Below are 20,978 nucleotides of genomic sequence, written 5' to 3' on the forward strand. Positions count from 1 at the left end.
ACGTTGTCCTCAGAACCGAATATCTTGCCCACAATGCCTACGGGCTTTTCCTCAAAAAAAAAAAAAAAAAAATCTTGCCCACAGGTTAGCAAAAAGTTTCCTACCGACAATGTCTATTCATTCATGATAATTGATAAACAATCATAATTAACGTAGAAAAAATATTTAGTTTGAAAAGTCACAAGCCATACTAATTTCCTGCCTACCTATAATAAGAGATTTGGTTTCGTTATCCTCTTGTCTTTCTTGTTTTTTTTTCTTAAACCAAACTTTCTTTTTCTTTTTCTTTGTTCTATATCGATAATTTGTTTTTTAACTCTATATATATATATATATGAGGAGGGATCGGATGACACTGTGCATTTTCAAAGTCCAAATGGTCGATCCAAACCGTTCAACTTGATTGATATGTTAAAATGTACTTGTAGATCAAATTTTATATTTTTCTGAATTTTTTTACTATTTATTAAGATGGGTACAAAAATTCAACAGTCTGAATATAGCGATTTTGTTAAATACTTAATAAATATTAAAAAATTTCAAAAAATGTAAAATTTGATCTACAAGCACATTTTAACACATCCATCAAGTTGAACGGTTTGGATCGACCATTTAGACTTTGAAAACTTTGAAAATGCACGATGTTATCCGATATCACCAAAAAAGGGTGTCATCCGATCCCTCCTCTATATATATATATATATATTTAAAAAAAAATCGGGCAAAAAGAGAAATCTTAAAAATTGTGAGCAGATACACTATAAGATGTGAATATGTAATAGTAAAACATTAATACTATGGTATGAAACAGTAATAGTAGAAGATAAGTACTCCAAAAAAGGTATACATAACTAATAAAGATCAACATGGTTTATCTACTAAATATTTCGATTTATCATTAACAAACCATTGGAAGCTAGACTGGTGTATTTTAAATTTTCATAGCTACAAGCCTACAAGCAAATCAGGTCTTTTGCCCGCAATATCAATTGTGGCCAATTAGGCCCTTTAAATTTAACAGATAAAGCCCAATTTGAAGTGCCACGACTCACGACAAAGTGTTTCAAACTGGACATCTCCGTTAAAAGCCTGGAAATGATTTAGGGGTGTCAATCGCGAATCCATATCCTCCCAGGTACCGTATGAGGGAATCTTTTACAATTACTAAATCTCACCCATTCAAACTAGCCAACGGTTGTGATTAAATAAATTAAAATATTACGTGCCTCTCACGTGCAAAAAAGAATAGCCCTCTCCAGTCTCCATCCCTTCTCTCTAACTCCAAACAATTCGATGAATTAGGGAGCGACTTCCACTTTCCCGCCTATTTACACCTAGATTCTTTTTCTCCTCCACCATAACCTCTCCGTCAAGCCATCTTCGCCTGCTTTTGTGAATCCGTCAAAGCCACAATGTCACCTGATTAAAAGAGGCATGTAGCCCTCCCTTTAGATATGTACTAATTTTTTATACTCCCATTACAACAATGGCATAGGATATGTACCAGCTTTATTATTTGCTCATACAGAGATTATGTAAAGTCTACCAATACTACACAAGTACTGTACCAGCACCAGATAATGAAAAGTAGAAGCCAATGTCATACTGTTATTAGAGGCAACAGTCTCCTCTAATAAAAAGCTTATAATTTTAAAATCTTTTCATGTAATCTTCTAAAATTGATATGACATGTAGGTTATCATCAATCACCTACATTTAGAATTTGAGGTTTATTAATGGGAATAGAAGCTTATGCATCTATAAGCATTTGAGGTTTATTTCAATTAAAATTCTACTTCTAAGGTTCAGTCAACTTTATAGTTGACTTTTTTCTTTTATTTTCCAAATCTAATTTATTTTGCTAATTTCTCCAAATTTGTTACCTCAAATATTCCACAAAAATTAGCAAATGTGCATCTAAATATTCTTTATATGCTATGAAAATTTTAGAAAGAAATTCAAAAGGGATAAAAATATATGATTTTTTTTAAGAAAATGGACAACAATGCCCCTAGATGAACAAATGGTTTGTGCTATAGTACTGCTAGTGAATTGTATTAGAGGTACATCCCTCATTTTGATACTTATCAGTCAAGAGAGAATTGAAACAAGACATAGTAACTTAAGTACAAAAGATTTCACAATCACGATATATTTCAAAAGAAGACAAACATTTCATTTTATTGAATCAATAAGTAATTTACAACCTAAAATTGTTATCCCTCTAATTACAATATAAAAAATGTATCTATTTTTTTCACCCCTGTGCAAGCATCCTATATAAGCTCTATGTAGCACTGCTCTATTCATGCTTTTATTTGCTTATAATTTAGGAAGTCTTTTTCCTTGATATTGTAACAAGCTTGATTAAATTCCTTCTATGTTGAAGAGAGTAATCTATATTGTTGTATCCATTTGCTCCATTAGCTCAATCATAGCCTAAGGTAGGAGCAAGGCAAAAATATTAGATCTTCATAAAATTTGACAAAATTATCCACATGTAGCATTGACAAAATAGGAGCAGACAAAAACAACTAACCAGGTTTGAGATTGTCATTTTCTGATTCACCTGTTGAATTAAACTTTAAACTGTATAATAATGGAAAGAAACTTATATACAAATGAGAATAGAAATAGACAAACCTAACCAATAAATTGAATAGCACGATATAGATAATATAGATGTGCACTATATCATAAAATAGTGCGGCATAACCATATAAATGCATGTCAAGAAAATAATATACATCTCTTCTAATTAAGCTGCACAATGACAAAGTCCGTATCATACATATCAACCAAAAATGTATAGCTTTGAAAAAACATCTCTTCTTTATTGCTTATCTATATGAAGCTAATAAATGAAGTGCTACTATGCTTCCAAGACAAAATATCGAGGGCTAATTGCTAGATTGGGGAAAAAAGTTTCATCTCAAAAGTTCCTTTTGGTGAGAAACAGTATTGACATGAATCAATCAAATTGCAAATTGTGAGCTAAACAAGAAGAGAAATTATGCACATGTAAAATAATTCACTAAAAAAACAGAAGATAAATGACATACCTAAGACCTAATTCCTCCGGGTTGAAAATTGATAGCTTGATCTTAACAATTTCTGAAAATTAAGCAAAAATGAATACAATTGTAACAGGCCGTGAGAAATTAGACACAAATTCTTTAAAAAACGTTACACACCTATTGAAGCAGAGTGCGAGGAAGCGGAGTGCTTAGGTGGAGGAGCAAGTTACTGACAATGATCGAGAGAGAAGGAGAAAGCAATCCGGCTCAGTCGAGATGCAGCAAGAAATACAGCGAAGGCGAAGAGGAGCGATACGAGGTGCTTGAACAAGTGCTGCTTGAAGAGAACGGGAGGGTGGAGATGCGTTGGAGGAAAAGGCGCTGATTGAATTTGGAGTCAGAGAGAAGGGATGGAGAATGGAGAGGGTGATTCTTTTTTGCACGTGAGAGGCACGTGATATTTTAATTTATTTAATCTCAACCGTTAGCTAGTTTGAATGGATGAGATTTAGTAATTGTAAAAGATTCCCTCATACGGTACCTGGGAGGATATGGATTCGTCAATCGCACCCTTTTAATCATGAGAAATTTAGATATATACCCATCAAAACTTGTTCAATTAGATATTTCCCCATCAAAATTTTAAAATTAGTTATTTTCCCATCTAAACTCCCTTAAATTATTAATATCCCCACTTCTTACTTTAATTACTTAAAAATAGAGGCTAATATTACTAAACAATTAAAATGACAAGTTTACTTAAAAATAGAGGCTAATATTATTAATATCCCTCTCTCTTCCTCCCTCCCTCGTTTATTCCTGTGAAAAAGGATTTTCTTCTCCAAGGAAACATTGAGTCAATGACCACATCAAAGTATTGTGTGACAGTTAATCTGTTTCAGATCTAGTATCAGCTTTAGCAGCTTAAAAACCCCACGACTAGCCACTTTTAAGAGGCTATCCAGCTGATTACATACTATTGGCTTGGGATCAATAATTCGAATTGAATTAGAAAGAAGTACGAGGAATGAGAATTATCTTTTAATTGAACGAAAACAATTTTAAAATTGTTTTTTTATGAACAATATGCTATTTGTTTTGAGAAATACATGCAGCCAAGGATATCAGGAACCCGTTTTTTCATTATAATATGAAATATGCTATAATTAAATCATGTGCTTTGCATTTGTAAAGGTTATGAAATTCGATACAGTTCTGAAGTTGTAATAAGAAGAATATTTTGAACTAAAGCATCTTTTAAATTGCAAATTATTTGTAAGGTTTTGGATCTATCTGATTATTTAATTCCAATAATCTAAAGAAGAGCAGTAAATAAAAAGAAGCAAAATCTGAAATATAATAGCAATGCGATCTTTTTGAAATTTTAGCACCGATACTCATGGTTACAGTTAGAAACGGTACATTGTAAATTGTATTATTTTAGCCTATCTAAAAATGAGAATAGCTTATTCTTCCTCTTCCATCAAACATCTTGTTTTTCTACATACATGTGTGTTTTGGGTCAACAGATGCATTGCCCCGGTAGTCTCAAGGAAACTATGTAATTCTTTATTTCTCTCCTCTATAGGTAATGTTTTACGGTTCTTCCAGTCATTGAGTAAACTTCTAAAATCAGAATATTTTTCTTGTCATTGGCTCATTGTTTTCTTGGAGAAGAGAATCAATTTTCACATTAAGAAACGAGGGAGGGAGAGGGAGAGGGAAAGAGAGAGAGAGTACATTGTTTGAAGGGCAATCTTGTCCTTTTAATTGTTTAGTAATATTAGCTTTAATTTTTAAGTAATTAAAAAGTAATTAAAGTATGAAATGGGGATATTAATAATTCAAGGGAGTTTAGATGGGAAAATAACTAATTTTAAAGTTTTGATGGGGAAATATCTAATTGAACAAGTTATGATGGGTATATATCTAAATTTCTCTTTAATCATTTATCCGAGCCGAATCGTATTCGAAAATACGAGTAAAGTAAGATTTTTTTTCTGTTAGCTAATTGGATACGAGTAATATTTTTTTCCATTATTTTATCCGTTTTGATATAAGGTAATTTTTAAAAATAAAATTATATATATAGATATATATTTGTATGAAGATGATACAATAAAATTTTGTATTTTATTAAATTTTCATAATACAAATTAGTTGCATTAATTTTTTTTTTATTTTGAAAAATATTTTATCAAAAGCATAAATCAAAATGTTAATGACACTTTTTTATCCGTTTACCCGACCCGTATCGTATTTGAAAAGACGGATAAGGGTAAAGATTCTTTTCCGGGGATAATTTTTTATATACCCTTCAAAATTCTTATGGTTTCTTGTTTACCCCTCAAGTCCTTATTTACCTCTCAACTTATTAAATTGTTTCTTATTTGCCCTTCCTCTAATTAACCTTTCACTTAAATTATAAAAACTCCTTATTTATTTATGTTTTAAAATAAAAGACAAAATTGCCCTTTGTCTTTTCTCTTGAAATACAAAATTGCCCTCACCTGAGAAGCAAAAGCAAGCATCAAACAAACACAAAAGCAAACACAAAATTGTCCATCCCGAAATCAACTCTTTTCGGCCTTCTTGCCTTGTTGACTTGAGTATGTTAAGTATGAGTTGACTCCTTTGCAAAATTCCAATATAACAAGCAAAGAAGAAGAAAGGGGAGATAGCACAATTGGCTAGAAAAAAAATTCTAGAGTTGTTGTACCCAAAGGTCGAGAGTTCAATTTCTTTCACGACTTTCGCAGCTTCTGCGAATGTTTTTTTTTTTTAAAAGTAGTTCCATTTTATTTCTTCATTTAAGTAGGTTCTGTTAAATACAGCAAGAAAAGCAGCAGCTATACACATCTGTTTTAAGTGCTTACACTTAAAAAAACTGAAATTATATATTTATTCATGCATAGTCCCAGCGAGATCCCCATGCAATCAAATTTCTCCTATATATGCTCAGCTTTAATAGTTGCACAAGGATTATATAAGAGATAAAGCTGAAATGAGGTCTTGTGCAATTTCTAGAGCTTTTGGTTGTGACAACAAAGAAAAATTTGCTTGTATAGTAAATTGAGAGTAAAGAAGAGCTTATAAAAACTCCCAACAAAAGAAAAGTTAAAGAGTCCAAGATCGTTGGAGCGGGGATCCACCCTTTTTTTATGTCCAGTTTGGATTATTGAAAGGAAGACGATTAGAGAAGGGCGAAGGTCCGACTACAAAGACGTAAATAAGAGAAATTAAAAACATAGATAAATTAAGGACAATTTCGTGTTTCAAAAGAAAGAACAAAGGACAATTTTGTCTTTTATTTCAAAACATAAATAAATCAAGGAGTTTTTATAATTTAAGTGAAAGGTTAATTAGAGGAAGGGCAAATAAGAAACAATTTGACAAGTTGAGAGATAAATAAGATAAATTAAAGACTTGAGGAGTAAATAAGAAACCATAAGAATTTTAAAGGGTATATGAAAAATTATCTTTTTTTTCCGTTATCATAACGGGTACGGGTACGAGTATGAAAATATCCCACCCGATCCATTGACACCCCTAAAAATAGAGGTGTAAATGGATCGGATATTATCCGGTTTTATCTGGATCCGGATCCGAAAAAAAGCGAATTCGGATATTCGGATACGGATGTTTTCAGATACGGATCCGAATTCAGATAATTTTTTAATGGATACAGTTTCAAATATGAAGTCAGATACGGATTTGAATACGGATAATTATCCGTATCCGACATTTTCTTTATTTTAGATATCTGAATCTTTTAATGGTCAACTATCTTTGACCCACACAAAAGTTATAAATGAACCATTACATTTTGGACCGGCCTGTTAGAATAAACTTTATAATATTTGGTTTTACAATCAACTTTACACCTTTGGATTCATCTACAAATAATATATTTTAATATTTATTTCCTTATAGTCTTTCTACCTACCTGTTACTTTTTACTGTGACTCTTTGAATTGGCATTGTTGATGGAGATGGTTCAAGACATTTTTTTTAGTGAGTCTATGGTACTATGCATATCACGGGTTGTTACTGTGTTACGGCTTTATATTCAAGTTTTCAAATTCTAACGGTCGATCCGAACCATTCATCTTGTTCTCCGTATTAATATGTGTTTAGATACCAAATTTTACATTTTTTTGAAATTTTTTTACTATTTTTTTAGATATTTAGAAAATTACTTGATCTGAAAATTCTGGACCATCCAAAAACAGTAATTTTCAATAAATCTAAAAAAATAGTAAATTTTTTTAAAAAAATGTAAAATTTGGTCTCCAAACACATTAATATGGAGAACAAGATGAACGGTTCGGATTTGAAAACTCAAATATAGAACCGTAACACAGTAACAAATCGTGATATGCATAGTACCATAGACTCACTCTTTTTTTTTGTTTTTATTTATTCTATATGGTTGAAAAAATATTATTCAGCGGGTATATTTTGATTAACAATATGACATAATTAGTATCTATTATTTTGTTAACAAAATAAATCTTTTTTAACCAACCAACTTATAAAAAATATTAAATCTAATTTAAATGAAAAAGTTATATTTAGATGTTATTTTTACTAGAATATACATTAGTATTTTAATTATCCAAATTTTATTAATATTCTTATCTATCCGTCTGAAATTTGATTTGTATCCGTATCCGTTTAATATCCAATATCCGAAAAATTATAATGGATACGGATACGGTTTAACGACTGTCCGATCCGTATCCGACCTTTTATACCCCTATTCTTCGACTAAAACGACGCTCGACCTCTCCAGTATTTTCTCTACGTCTGGATCTGGAGAGAGAGAGAGAGAGAGACAGAGAGATGGGGAGGGAAGTGGCGGAGAGCTGTATAGACGGCGTGATAATAGAGATGGTATCGGCGTATTCCACTAGATTCTATTCTTCCAAACCTGATGTGGCAGCTCGTCGGATCGAAGCCATCGGTTATCAAGTAGGCCATCAGTTGTCCGAGCGGTAACCTCACCTCCTCTCATGTTTTCTCGTACAGTTCAAAATCCAGGTCTTTGTTGTAGCGTTTGGGGTTTAGGAAGGAATGAAATTGTTGCTTGGAATAAGAGTATAAGACCATATTTGGCGGACCCAGAATATTAATTCAGTGGTGTCAGTTCATTTATTGTTTGAAGTTTTTTGTCATAGTAAAATTATATTGTATATAATTATAAGGAACTTTTTGAATGCATTTAAGCTTCATGTTTGCCTCAATTGAACCTTAATGTGCAATAAAGCTTAATCTGAAACCTGATCAACTCAATTCTTTGTTAATTGTGCAATCAGGAATTTGCAAAACATGTGTTATTAAGCATCATATATTCAATAGAAATTAGAAACAATGGGGCTAGAAAGAAAGGTCATTCTGGCAGGATACTGACTGGTACGGCACCGCAGTTTAGTATAGCAACTATTGCTTTTGAAAGGCATTACCGTTTTCCATCAATATTTTCATTATTTAAGTTGTAGATAGAAAATATATAATGTTTAAGCCGAGAAACACACTTAGCAAAGTTGGTCTTAGGCATTGCTCTCTGTGAGGGTGATGTGGGTTTGAGCCACTGGGAGTGATTTGGGGGCTTTGACCCCCATCTCATGCTCTAGAAAAATACATAGCGAACAAACCAAGTTTTGAAACTTCTCTTTTTTCCCCTTGGCTTATCAGATGTTTTTAAAACACATCTGAGATTAGGTTATGTTCAATTGAAGCTTAATGGTTGTTGGGGGATTGTTGGTTTTACAAACACATCTGAGATTAAATTTAGCTCAATTGAAGTGTAATGTGTTGGGGTTGGTGAGGTTTAATTGAACTTATAGGACTTGCTGCTTCGGAAGCACATTTTTATTATAAATGATTTTTACTACTATTTTTGTCTCTTATTGTTGTTTTTTCCCGTTAAATTTAATAAAGATACACAATGGAGAGACCGAGGTTTGCTGATCACTTGGAGGCAATAAAGTTCATATGTAAGGATTTCTGGACTGAGGTCTTCAAGAAGCAAATTGATAACTTGAAGACTAATCACAGAGTAAGTGAAAGGCCAATTTGTAGCAAAATGTATTTGATTCCCTCTCAAATTTAGAAGCTTCTCACGCACTCCTCTGAACTTAAGCTAAGTTAATAGCTTGGAGAAGATAGCTAACTTGGTTATAGTTTCCTTTTGCAAAACCTTTGTACTTCTACTGTTTCCTTTTGCGCACAAATCACAGTTGCTTCCCATTTGAAACTTTGAAACCTTTTGAAGTGCCTAGTACTGAATGCTAGGTTGCTAGACTTGAAGACAAATAGCATATTAACAAAATGTAAATGTTCTTTTCTTTTTGAAGAGGAAAGTATATGTGCAGTTTAGCAACAGATTGTAATTTGTGCCCCTCCAATATATTAAACATCTTACTTGGTCCTATTTACTATCTTTTCCAAGAGGACATCACAGATTGTTTAGGAATTATTTTTTTTTTTGACAAAAAATTGTAAGTTCACATCTCTTGCTAAAATTGCATGTTGTTTCTGTGAAAATTAACCATATAGTTAAGCAGTGAGCTATCTTTCCATTTTATTGCTGAATTTCAGTTAGGACTAACTGCAGGTAAAATGGCGAAAGCTTCATTCTTTTCTTAGCATCCTTGTTAGATTTTTAGGAAAAAGCTGAATTATTCTATCCTAGTAAAATTTTGGTAATATTTATGCATCACTACAAAAAGAATTAATAGTACACTGGAAAAAAATTCATGGTGTGGCAAAGGCTATGATATTTCTAAAAGGCCTCTTGTTCTTTTAGAGTGAGAAACAAATAACACATCTACTCTCTTATCAAAATTTTACTAACCGGTCTCAAAGTTCTAAATGGTATGCTGGGAACAAATCAGATAGTAAGACAAAAATCAATTTTCTTTTTTCTTTTCTAGATGACTGGCTTCCATCGTGTAAAATTGAGGAAAAAAAAATGATATTTTGAGTTTTTGTCGTGGCGGACATGGAAATTCTGTATCTAAAAAACCACAGCATATGCTCTTTTTGTAACTAGTTTTCTCTCATGGTTGTCTGAATAAAGGCTAAAAGGATTAGATTTTTGGCACTCCTCTTGATGAGATTGCAAAAGTTGCAGCATTGAGATTTTCCAGGGGCCAACCTGAAAATCTTCCTTTTGATTTATTAATTTGTAGGGGACATTTGTTCTGCAAGACAACCATTTCAGGTGGCTGACACGAATCTCACTGGATCCAGCAGTTGTGGCAAACACTGAGGCAGCATCGGAGGGCGAATCAGGTGCTGACAGCGGGGCACAGATGACAAGCATGCTGCTATACTTCCCTTGCGGTATTATTCGTGGGGCCCTCACTAACCTTGGTATCTCCTGTGCTGTCTCTGCCGACATGTCAAACCTCCCAGCTTGTAAGTTCCCTTGTGATACACGTCTGCTTGTAATTTTAGTGTTTTTTCCTAGGTATTGTGAAGTCATCTCGTGGTAGTAATGCAGAGGAATTCTGGAGATTTATGACTTGGGAAAAACTTGTACCTATTTTCTTAATTGCACAATTCAGGGTTGTTGAGGCTACTTGTGTTTGATTGAGCGCGCAAGCTCTGTTAAGCAATATTACAAATATCTGGGCAATTGATAGCAATTCAAACTTAAAATGTGACATAATTATAGATTTGAGGATTATTTGAGATTTAATTAAGCTAGTAGATGCTTAATAAATTACAGGAAGAATCACCGTCCATTCTCAGCTAGGTTTTGTTAGTGGCATGTACTGGTGGTATCCACTTGGTATGCTGATCCAACAAAGGACTTGCTAGTTATTATTCTCCTTATTTTATAAATCACGGAGTTCATGCAAGGCAAATTTGGGTTAAATGTGTATAGTAGATACCTAGTTGAGTCTTTTATTCCAGATTTGTTGTTAATCTAAGATTAAGTCAGGTAAGTTGAGGCATGGTTTCAAAATTGAGAGTTCTATGATGCCTGGTATTGCACTGGTATCTGTCAGCCAGATTGTTATCATTGCTCACTACCTTTTAGTCTTTTACAACACACGCACGCATACTTGCTCTCATCCTTTCAATAATTGACTTTTATGACTTTTGTCATTTCAATTTCTGAATTGTGCCCAGGTTCATTTGTGGTACGCATAAAGGCATGATGAAACTGACAGGATTACAGTGCTGGTTCTTGAAAATTAGTTGTTCTGGTATTAATCAACAGAATATTTTATTTTTTTTATCTTTCACACATGCTAAAATATATTTATCTCAATTTTATGCTGTACCATAATTTGCATGAGATTTTTTTTATTTTGCTTTGCCTGTTTGTATTTGTTACTGTGATAGCTTAGGTACTTGTCTGTTTTTGTATTTATGATTGTAGTGAAGCATTTTTTTTTGAACAATTTATATCCAAAAGCTGGTTTTTGTCATTGCTAATGATTGAAGACTCGAATAAACAAATGTACTTATTTACATAATAATCGGGTTACAAATTTGACGGATGGTATGCTTGCCACCGCGCAGATGATATAACTGGAAAAAAAAAATTCAGACTAACGGATAGTATAAACAACATCATGCTGCTCATTTACACAACTCTACAAGTTAAATCATCGTCTCAAATTTGTCAAGTTTTTTCACTCTTTGCATCGATCGAACCACTAGCGCCAACATGACACCTGTTATTTTATAAAGAGTTCATCAATCAGATTATGTATATTTATTTATAAGAAATTGGGAGGAAAAGGGATGAGAGAGGCTCTATACCAGCACCAACAAATGAGCCGTTAGCAATCAGTTGGTTGCCTTGACCGTTCAATGCGACCCCAACATTTAGGAGGGTCCCACCTAATGCTGTATACAATGTTGCCATTTGTAGTATTGTTGCCTTCCTTGCTGCTCGCTCAGACTTTTGAGAAAGAGGGAGAGAGAGAGAGCATCAGAGTAAGAATATAAATGATGTATCTGCAGCCGGGGACAAGGACCAAATGACCAATTAAGCACCTCAATGGTGAACTTCAGTTCTGACTGGGTACAACTCATTGAACAACTAAACATCACAAATATATGAAAGGAGGCAATTTTAGATTTGGTCAGCATTCAAACCACACCCAGTTCATTTGGATACAGGTTGAAAGAACTACATCAAAAAAATAAATAAAATATCTGCCTTCAATACCTCCAGCACTCTGACACGTAACTTTAGATCTCCTGACTCTAGCTGCTGCACAAAATCGTCTATTTTCTGAACCCGGTATGGCATTGAAATCGTGGAATTTCTAGCCTAATTTTATATTAAAAAAATTTGTGGAATCAGAGAAAATTTTCCCACTAGTAGTTTGATGAATCAGGTCAAGTGATCAAGTCTAAGATAAGTCAAAAGTTCCAGAGGTAAATAATGAGAAAGAAAAACTAACATCATTAGCTTGTTTTCGGATTTCCTCTACAATTTGCACCCCCCCAGGTCGTTGCTGCTTCATGTCTAGTAGTTCCTGATGTATAGATAAAATATGTTTGTCAAATATAATGAACTGGTTTTTTGCCTCGTTTTTACCGAGAGGGAAATATTTTTGCTCCCCCATTTAATACAAAAATTGCTGGAGAGAAAAAAAATATAAGTACCAGCGATTGTCTATCAACCATTAACAAGAAAGACTCAACAGCTTCTGCGAAGCTTTTAACAAAAAAGAACAAGAAAGACTCAACTCTTTAAGTTGTTTTTAACTATAGATATATAAACAAATTTGTGCAAACAAATAACAGTTCTGAACTTATAAGTGTCAACCATATATCAACAAATGCCAACTTATCATGGGTAAAGTATGGACTATGTATCAACAAATAGTAAACGATTAGGATAAATATAGACACTGAAGATCCTATGCAACCTTCCGGCAAGCCAAATCATGTGCTTAGCAAATCTCACAAAGAAAGAACTACAGGGATTCAGAGCAAACCTGTGCATAAGGTGCAGCCACTTTTACAAAGGAAAAGTCTGGATCTAGTGTGTATCCAATACCTACAAGTCAACCGTATTTTGAATATCAATTTAAGATTTTCAGTTTCAATGTGATTCTTTCAACTTTTTATAGGAAGCAAGAAATGCATCGGCTTTCAAATAAAAAGGGTAATTCTGCATAAAATCCAACTTTTACGGTACATTCATTGAAGTACCTTCCAGAATACTATTAAAATCAAATTATTAGAATTGTAGATGTATTTTAGGGCATGGATCAAACTTGGACCTATTCAGAAGTTGTTTAGCCTTTCATCAAATAACTTAAACTTTTTAAGGGTTGAGTTTTAATGGCTTTAGTAGTTAATGTCTAATAATGTCCGTAATAGACACTACACAGAAAAACATAAAACTCAAAATTGAATAGAATATTTTAACCAGAAGAAATTAGCAAGATTTCAGATGGGCAAAAGTGTTAACCTTCAAGAGTAGAGAAAGCCCTTATAACAAAGGTAAATGTGGATGGAAACCGAAAAGGCTGATCTTGTGCTATTGCAAACAAGTCCTGAAAAAAGTAAATAGCCAAATTAACTCAAGTTAGGTTGGACAATATAATTTAATCTTAAACCAAAATTGTTAGCTCTAGATGTCACCTCTCCAATTGCAGCTAGAGTTTGTTGTTGATCTGGCGTCTGGTTTAGGAGATTGTCTAAGAAATATTGAATAGACCTCCTTACCTAGTTTAGAAGATAACCAACAAGTTAGTTACCAATAAAATCATCATTACCTAAAAGTGACCTCTATAGTTTGCAAATAAATCCCTTAGTTATCTAATAAGTATAGATAACATAATGTTCTAACTTATGCAACCCTTAGTATCGGATTCCCACAGTTTCTTTTGGATACTTAAGAAAACATGACCAAGGTACAATAAAATATGTTTAAAGGGTCCGTATGAAAAGAGATACAGTTTAATACTTACAGGAGAAAGGTCACCAGTTGGTTGGAGAGCTTCCAGTTCAATGAGACTCTTCATCACCTGGATGAATGGAACGAATCATTCATTGCTGTATTTATTAAAAGAAATAATGCCCTCTTAAACATAGAAATTCACCTGTTTCTCTACCTCTATGTGCTATTCTTGATTGATAGAGAGAAGAGAGAGAGAGAGAGGGAGAGAGAGAGAGAGAGCGTACTTTATTAGCATCCTTCTCATAGACAGAGTAAAACAAATCAAGTAATCTCTCACGGGTGAAAGATTTGATCTCTCCCATCATGCCAAAATCATAGTAAATCAACGACTCGTCTTTGTCTATTGCCAGATTTCCTGGGTGAGGGTCCGCATGGAAGAACCCAGTTTTCAATATCTGTATTTTAAATATTTCAATCATTTAGGATAAGTGAGCATATTTTGCTGCACAATTGAGGATTGGTTGACTATGAGTTGGGTAAAATTGAGAGTGATTCGTGAATAAAATTGAGCTCAATAACACAGTAGGTTTATTAGAGCTAATTGGACATTTTAATAAATTAGCATTTATTGATTTGAAATAGGCAATCAAATTATGGAATGTTCAATTAAAATAGAAAATAGTGTGCTAAGGAAACAGAATTCAAAACCTGAATTAAATAAGACTCAATTGAGCGCGCCGCAATACGAGAGCGACTATAGCCCTGTGCATCTATCTGCCTCAAGTTATTTATTTTTATACCTACGTTAAAAGAACAATTTAGGCAAGCTAATAATACAAAAATAAAAGAGCACTAAATCACTAAAAAGAAAAGACAACAAGCTGAATATCATAATTGTTGTAGACTCGGTACAGTTAGTTGGTTATTGGCAAAAAAAAAAAAAAAATAGTATGAATAGAGAGGCTCACCAGGAACATACTCCAAGGTCAGAACCTTAGTGGCGGTATAATCCCATATAATAAGCTGCCAAAGAAAGATATCACATTGCAAATAATATATATATGAAAAATAATTCACAAGATAATTTGGTAAGTAAACAAATTCCCTCTTCAATGCAGAAGAAGAAAATATAAATCAACTGTTGGACAAAACTTACGGGCACTCGAACCCACTTGATGTTTCTAAAATCTCTTCTAAATTTGTCCGCATTCTTTCCTTCATTGATGTAATCAATTTCCTGATATAGAATCCTAAAACCACAGATATTTTCAAATTAATACTCAAATCAAATGTAAACAACAAAAGCAATCTGAGCAAAAGAAGTTCATACAGAATTTTACAAAATAATGTAGACCTCGAATAGAAAAGATGAAAATTATTTCAAGAACATTTATCAGGAAAATTTAAAGAGATTTGATGATAAACATTTACTAGGTTTATTGTGCAATATTGCTAGAAATTCTTACTTTGAGCATTCATCATAAATCCCAATCCAGTCCCTTGTGGGACCGCCGAGTGTTTCACTTCTCTGAAAGTACTCTGCCACCAACTTTAGGTTTCCTACAAATAGGTCAAATTATTGTAACCAACAGATGAAGTCTTTTTTTTTTATTATGCTGTGTTTTACATGTAGAAAATAAAAGAGCCAATTGACAGGGAGCAGGAAAATAAGTCTCTTACTCAAATCAATGTCAAATAGTTTTTTCAGACCCGGCCGCTGAACCTTTACAGCTACTTTTTCTCCATTGTGAAGCACTGCTCTATGCACCTATTTCGAGTTTAAAATAATGTCAAAGTAACATATATACATTAAAAATAAAATTTTATTGCATAAAATAAGAAGTAAAAAGTACAAAGGTGCTACCTGACCAAGACTGGCAGCAGCGATAGGCCGGTCTTCAAATTCCTTGAACAGAACTTCAATGGAGCAACCCAATTCATTTTGTATGAAAGTTCTCGCCTTCTCTGGTGAAAATGCCGGTACTCTATCCTACATATTAAAAACAATAATCGCAATATTAGTCATAAAATTCCAGAACAACATTGACATAATCCAAAATGCCCCCAGCATATTTTTTTTAATCCACAAGAAATGGCCTTGCAAAAAAAAAAAAAAAATACAGAAAGTGCACATCATTACCTGCAATTTGGCAAGTTCATCTACAAACTCCTTTGGAAACAAATCAGATCTGGTAGACGACAATTGCCCCAGTTTTATAAATGTAGGCCCCAGCTGTAGCACTTGCTCTCTCAGCCATGATGCTGTTCTCTTCCTCCTATTTTTCTATTGTATTTAGAATATTAGAATAAGCAAACACATTCAAGCTTAATTTTAATTATCACATTTGTTGGTAAAACTTTTCTGGTAAAAAATATATCCCAAATGCTTCATGTGTATCCATAACCAATAAATATATTTAAGCAATTCCTCATGTTCAATCTCAGCATTTCTTGAAAACATATCCAATCCATCTTTCATGTGTAATCCATTTATTTCAAACAAAAAGAAAGTATGAGAGGGAGCGGGTAGTTTTTGAATATTATTTAAGTAAAATTATGAAAACTCTTCGAGCATTTCTGCAATTTTGAAGTTACGCTAGGATCCACAACGAAGGGTATATAACCCCAATAAACAAATGAACTGGAGTAAAAGAAGTCACCTGCTCTTCTTCAGAAAATCCACCAATATAAGCCCATTTTGCGTTGTCAAACAGAACTCTGACCCGCAAAGAGAGCACAAATGACCATATATCAATTGTTCTCTGCCATGCATTATAGTTGTCCTTAGCCCAACTGAATCCTTCATCCGAGGGCAAAACTGTCAACTCCTCTTCAAATGATGTACCCTTATTAGTTCCTTTTCCTTTCTGGGTCTTCACAAGACTGGATGGCCCCTTGTCAGATTTGACCAACCCCGATCCGTTAACAGCCACTCTGGACCCATTGAAGCCCGTGCTTGTTCTAGCAAGCTCCTTGGTGGGCACCATCTTGTTTGCACGCCCATTGGTGCTTCCATATTTTTCAGTCTCGGTCTTGGTGGCCCGTACAGTAATTTTTGAATGTCTTTTGGCAACTTTTGGATTTGCTAATCTTAAGTTGGATATAGAACTGGTAGAGCTGGTTGAAGTAAGTATAGTTGCCATTAAAACCTAAGAAACCCTTGGTTTGGGAAACCTGAAAGTAAGCAGTCAAATTTAAAAATTCAAGGCTACATTATTACATTATTACAGAAACTAGAAATTGGCCGATCTAAATTCAAAGGAGGGAAAAGAAAAATGCAATCACAAATCCAATTAGTACCGTTAATTAACACAAAAAATGAGCAGTTGAGTAGGGATCCAGACGCATAAATGGAGAGAGCAAATAAAAACAGTTTATAAGTCTCGAAAAGATTCGACAATACGACCGCGAATATTATAGAAAGATAAAAGAAAACAATCACAAGAGCAAATACCTTCCCGAATTCTTCTGTACTAGACGGGAAAAGATCAGGTGCACAGGAAATACAAGTGCCAAGTACAAGCAACAGAAGTGACTAGTGAGACGACCAATGAAGTTATTGAAATAACACGAAGAAAACGAGTGAATAGAGAAAACTATAATTCATTAATTCGTGATAATAAGACAAAAACAAAGGAGAATAACCAGAAAAAAATAAAAATGAAGAGAGAGGTCAGGAAGAAAAAGAGTGTGGGGCTTAAAAGCAAGCTTCGTCAACAAGCGACAAAGAAGAGTTGTCTCAAAATCCTGTATGGACCTGGTCCGTAGCACGGATAGTTAACTAAGGTTAGCAAATTGCAATGTTGTTCGGTTGTATCGTGATTTTCTGGTGAACCTGGCTCATGTAAGAACTTAAATAGTTCAGTCGTTCTGTTCAACTGACCTACCACATGCCTGGAACAGTGGAACTACGAAATAGTATGGTTGTTGAAATCCCTCGCAAAATATCGACGTATTACCTCAAAATATGTAGTTTTAACATTTCGAAAAATTGCCGAGTTTTTTTAAAAATATCTATTTTAATAAATATTTTATTAAAAATAACCATGATTCAGTCAAAATTATAAAAATATCTAAACCGTTAATTTTTTTCACTGTCCGGAATTAAAAGTCAGAACCGTGGAAAATTTCCACGGTTTGTTTTTTTTTTAAACTCATTTTTGTATATATAATATATGTATAGTATATGTATATGTATATATAATATAATATATGTATATATATATATATATATAATATGAGGAGGGATCAAATTACAACAATTTTTGAGGAAATATGCTAGCATGCTATGTGTAGCATAGAGGGCCTCTGTGCAACAGCTCAATATTTAACTTTTCAAAATTCTAACGATCGATCCGAACCGTTCATCTTGTTCTCCATATTAATATGTGTTTGGAGACCAAATTTTACATTTTTTGGAATTTTTTACTATTTTTTTTAATTTATTGAAAATCGCTGTTTTCAGCAAACCTTGATCATAAAAAACAGCGATTTTCAATAAATCTAAAAAAACAGTAAAAAAATTCCAAAAAATATAAATTTTGGTTTTCAAACACATATTAATATGGAGAACAAGATGAACGGTTCGGATCGACCGTTAGGATTTTGAAAAGTCGAATATTGAGCCGTTGCACGGAGGCCCTCTATGCTACGCGTAGCATGCTAGCAAGTTCCATTTTTAAGTTACAACAAATTACTACAACTATTTTCTTTATTTTCAAAGTTTAAATCGTTATATCTCAGTGTCAGTTTGGTAGATTAAATATTTAATTGAATTGTTGGCTCTTGATACTTATAATTGTCTGGTAGTATTAAAAAAACCTCTGATTGAATAGGCTAAGTACACCTCAACACTTTACGTCAAAGATCAACTTTGGAATAGATTAGCTTTCTATCAGAATCTCTTTGATTATGAAAGACAAATTTCACTTGTACCCATAAAAAGCTCAAAACTTCGGTTATGCTCTTGGCCTCTTGCAAAGCAATAATTTCCATTTTATATACCACAAAACATATGAAGCCCTATATATAATCACAGAACATATCATTTTCTTTTTTAATGAAAAGAAGTATATTCGATCTATTGCTCTTTAGACAGTGAAAATAATCTTTTGGATTATTTTACCTCATAAATTAATGATGGGTATATACATGTAAATCTTTAAGGTACATAAAAAATAATATAATATGAGATAAAATAACCCATCAATTAACTTAATTTTTTTTTCCTTTTCCTGTATCAGCTTGATTAGAAATTTAGAATGTGGAGATTCATTTTTTTATTACCAATTTGCCACAACAAGCAGCTAAAAGCCATAAAGAGCCTAAACACCCACAACATAAAGCCTCGAATTCGATCTGATCCAAAGCCGGTGGCAAGGTTCACCTTACGACTGGAGAAAGAAATTTCCAGATGGCACCACCATCTAGAAGATTGGATTGTGACTCAAAAGTCTTTTATTGAGGCCCTTAATGAGTATCTGATCCGGTGGATCCGTAATGAACCTGATCCTGTACAAGAGACCCTTGATGGTGTGCCTCCTTTTTCTGCAGCAGGAATTGGGCTACTAAGTACTTCACTCCTCGGCTTTTGTTTACTTAATTCCTAGAATGTTTCATATCCGGTTTGTTCTCCATGTTACGAGTCTAACTGGCAGCAGCTGCAGAAAAAAAAGCTTCTATTTAGTATTTACACTACCAGCCGTTTTCTCTATGTTGCCTTGCACAAGTAAAATGTGTCATATAACCCTACAAATGTAAGCAGCTAAGACTTAGCACAAATGTAAGCTTTACTAATGTGTCATATAACCCTACTTGAATTTGGATTTCTAATTTGGATTTGTCTTTTTTGAAGGACAAATAACAATTCTTGTAAATTAGTATTTTCATAAAAAAAAAAACCAGTTTGAGTTTTCATTGCTTCTTATATACTAGTACATATCTTTATCTAGGCTTTCAGAAGAAGATCTGTTATACATTGAAAACATGGACGTGAGTAATTATAATGTAGTCATGCTTGAATTTGAAATTTCTAATGAAGTTCAACACTTACTGTTTGATAGCAAAATCTGATGAAACTTCGTTATACATTGGAAACATGAATGTGTGTATTATATATTTGTCTTAATATTAAATTTAATATTTCAAAATAAAGAAAAGAACTTCGAAAACTTATTGCTGAACTGTTGACCTGGTTGTCCTGGTGCTCCAATTATGATTATGTTTGTTGGATTTATATGAGAATTGTTAAATTGTTGTACATTGAAAATATGTCATTTTGTATGATAATTGTTTTTTTCTTTTATGTTCCCGTTGCATCGCACGGGTACGATACTAGTATAATATAATATATGTAGAGTATGGCTAAATTGCTACTGGTAGCACTTCGACCTAAGTGCTTACGGGGTCATATCTTCGTATTTGATGTTCAAACAACAAATCCAAACCGTTAGATGTTCAATCTATATTAAAATGTGCTTGGAGATCAAATTTTACATTTTTTGGATTTTTTTTCTACTATTTATTAAGATGGTTTGAAATCGCTGTTTTTTAATGGTGCAGAATTTTAATAAAAACAACGATTTTCAAACCATCTTAATAAATAATAAAAAAAATTTCAAAAAATGTAAAATTTGGTCTCCAACCACATTTTAATATAGATTGAACATCAAATACTAAGATATAACCCCGTAAGCACTTAGGTTGAAGTGCTACCGGTAGCAATTTAGCCATACTCAATATATGTATATGTATATGTATATGTATATGTATATGTATATGTATATGTATATGTATATGTATGTGTGTGTGTGTGTGTGTGTGTGTGTGTGTGTGTGTGTGTGTGTGTGTGTGTGTGTGTGTGTGTGTGTAATAGAGATGGGCTATGGTGAGTTGCTAAGTAAAGCGACTATTTTACTTCACACTCATATTTTGCGATTTTAAAGTTCAAAACGTCGATTCGAACCGCTCAACATGATCTCCATATTGAAATGTGCTTGGAGACCAAATTTTACATTTTTTTTGGAAATTTTTGACTATTTATTAGGCTACTTTGAAAATCGCCGATCCGGATGTCC

At 33.2% G+C, this 20,978-nt stretch overlaps 2 protein-coding genes and 1 long non-coding RNA gene across 5 annotated transcripts; 1 reads left to right on the forward strand and 2 right to left on the reverse strand.

The window, feature by feature from the left end:
* Positions 1-2,152: 2,152 nt before the first annotated feature.
* LOC144565613 (uncharacterized) lies at positions 2,153-3,442 on the reverse strand. Its single transcript, XR_013514918.1, has 2 exons — positions 3,195-3,442; positions 2,153-3,114 (listed from the first exon to the last, which is right to left on the reverse strand). It is a non-coding gene; the product is annotated as an uncharacterized LOC144565613 (long non-coding RNA).
* A 4,343-nt stretch (positions 3,443-7,785) lies between these two features.
* LOC144565122 (Transport protein particle (TRAPP) component) lies at positions 7,786-11,471 on the forward strand. The gene is made up of 4 exons (XM_078314778.1): positions 7,786-8,014; positions 8,961-9,078; positions 10,214-10,442; positions 11,163-11,471. Exons 1-4 carry the CDS (start codon positions 7,863-7,865, stop codon positions 11,189-11,191), a joined length of 528 nt encoding a protein of 175 aa, XP_078170904.1. The 5' UTR covers positions 7,786-7,862; the 3' UTR covers positions 11,192-11,471.
* LOC144565120 (Protein kinase superfamily protein) lies at positions 11,456-17,539 on the reverse strand. 3 transcript variants are annotated; one of them, XM_078314776.1, is made up of 18 exons: positions 17,357-17,539; positions 16,563-17,076; positions 16,043-16,186; positions 15,767-15,892; positions 15,583-15,670; positions 15,369-15,462; positions 15,059-15,152; positions 14,871-14,925; positions 14,611-14,702; positions 14,187-14,357; positions 13,973-14,029; positions 13,644-13,727; positions 13,471-13,555; positions 12,992-13,053; positions 12,452-12,526; positions 12,214-12,318; positions 11,802-11,943; positions 11,456-11,713 (listed from the first exon to the last, which is right to left on the reverse strand). In XM_078314776.1, exons 2-18 carry the CDS (start codon positions 17,043-17,045, stop codon positions 11,640-11,642), a joined length of 2,031 nt encoding a protein of 676 aa, XP_078170902.1. In that variant the 5' UTR covers positions 17,046-17,076; positions 17,357-17,539; the 3' UTR covers positions 11,456-11,639. The 3 variants fall into 3 exon arrangements, 2 of the variants coding, with proteins under 2 accessions (XP_078170902.1, XP_078170903.1); XR_013514843.1 differs by lacking the exon at positions 12,992-13,053; XM_078314777.1 differs by lacking the exons at positions 11,456-11,713; positions 11,802-11,943; positions 12,214-12,318; positions 12,452-12,526 and adding an exon at positions 12,588-12,708.
* Between the last annotated feature and the right edge of the window lie 3,439 nt (positions 17,540-20,978).

This window comes from Carex rostrata, chromosome 14 (genome assembly GCF_964058835.1).
Source record: "Carex rostrata chromosome 14, lpCarRost1.2, whole genome shotgun sequence".
Taxonomy (NCBI): Eukaryota; Viridiplantae; Streptophyta; class Magnoliopsida; order Poales; family Cyperaceae; genus Carex; species Carex rostrata.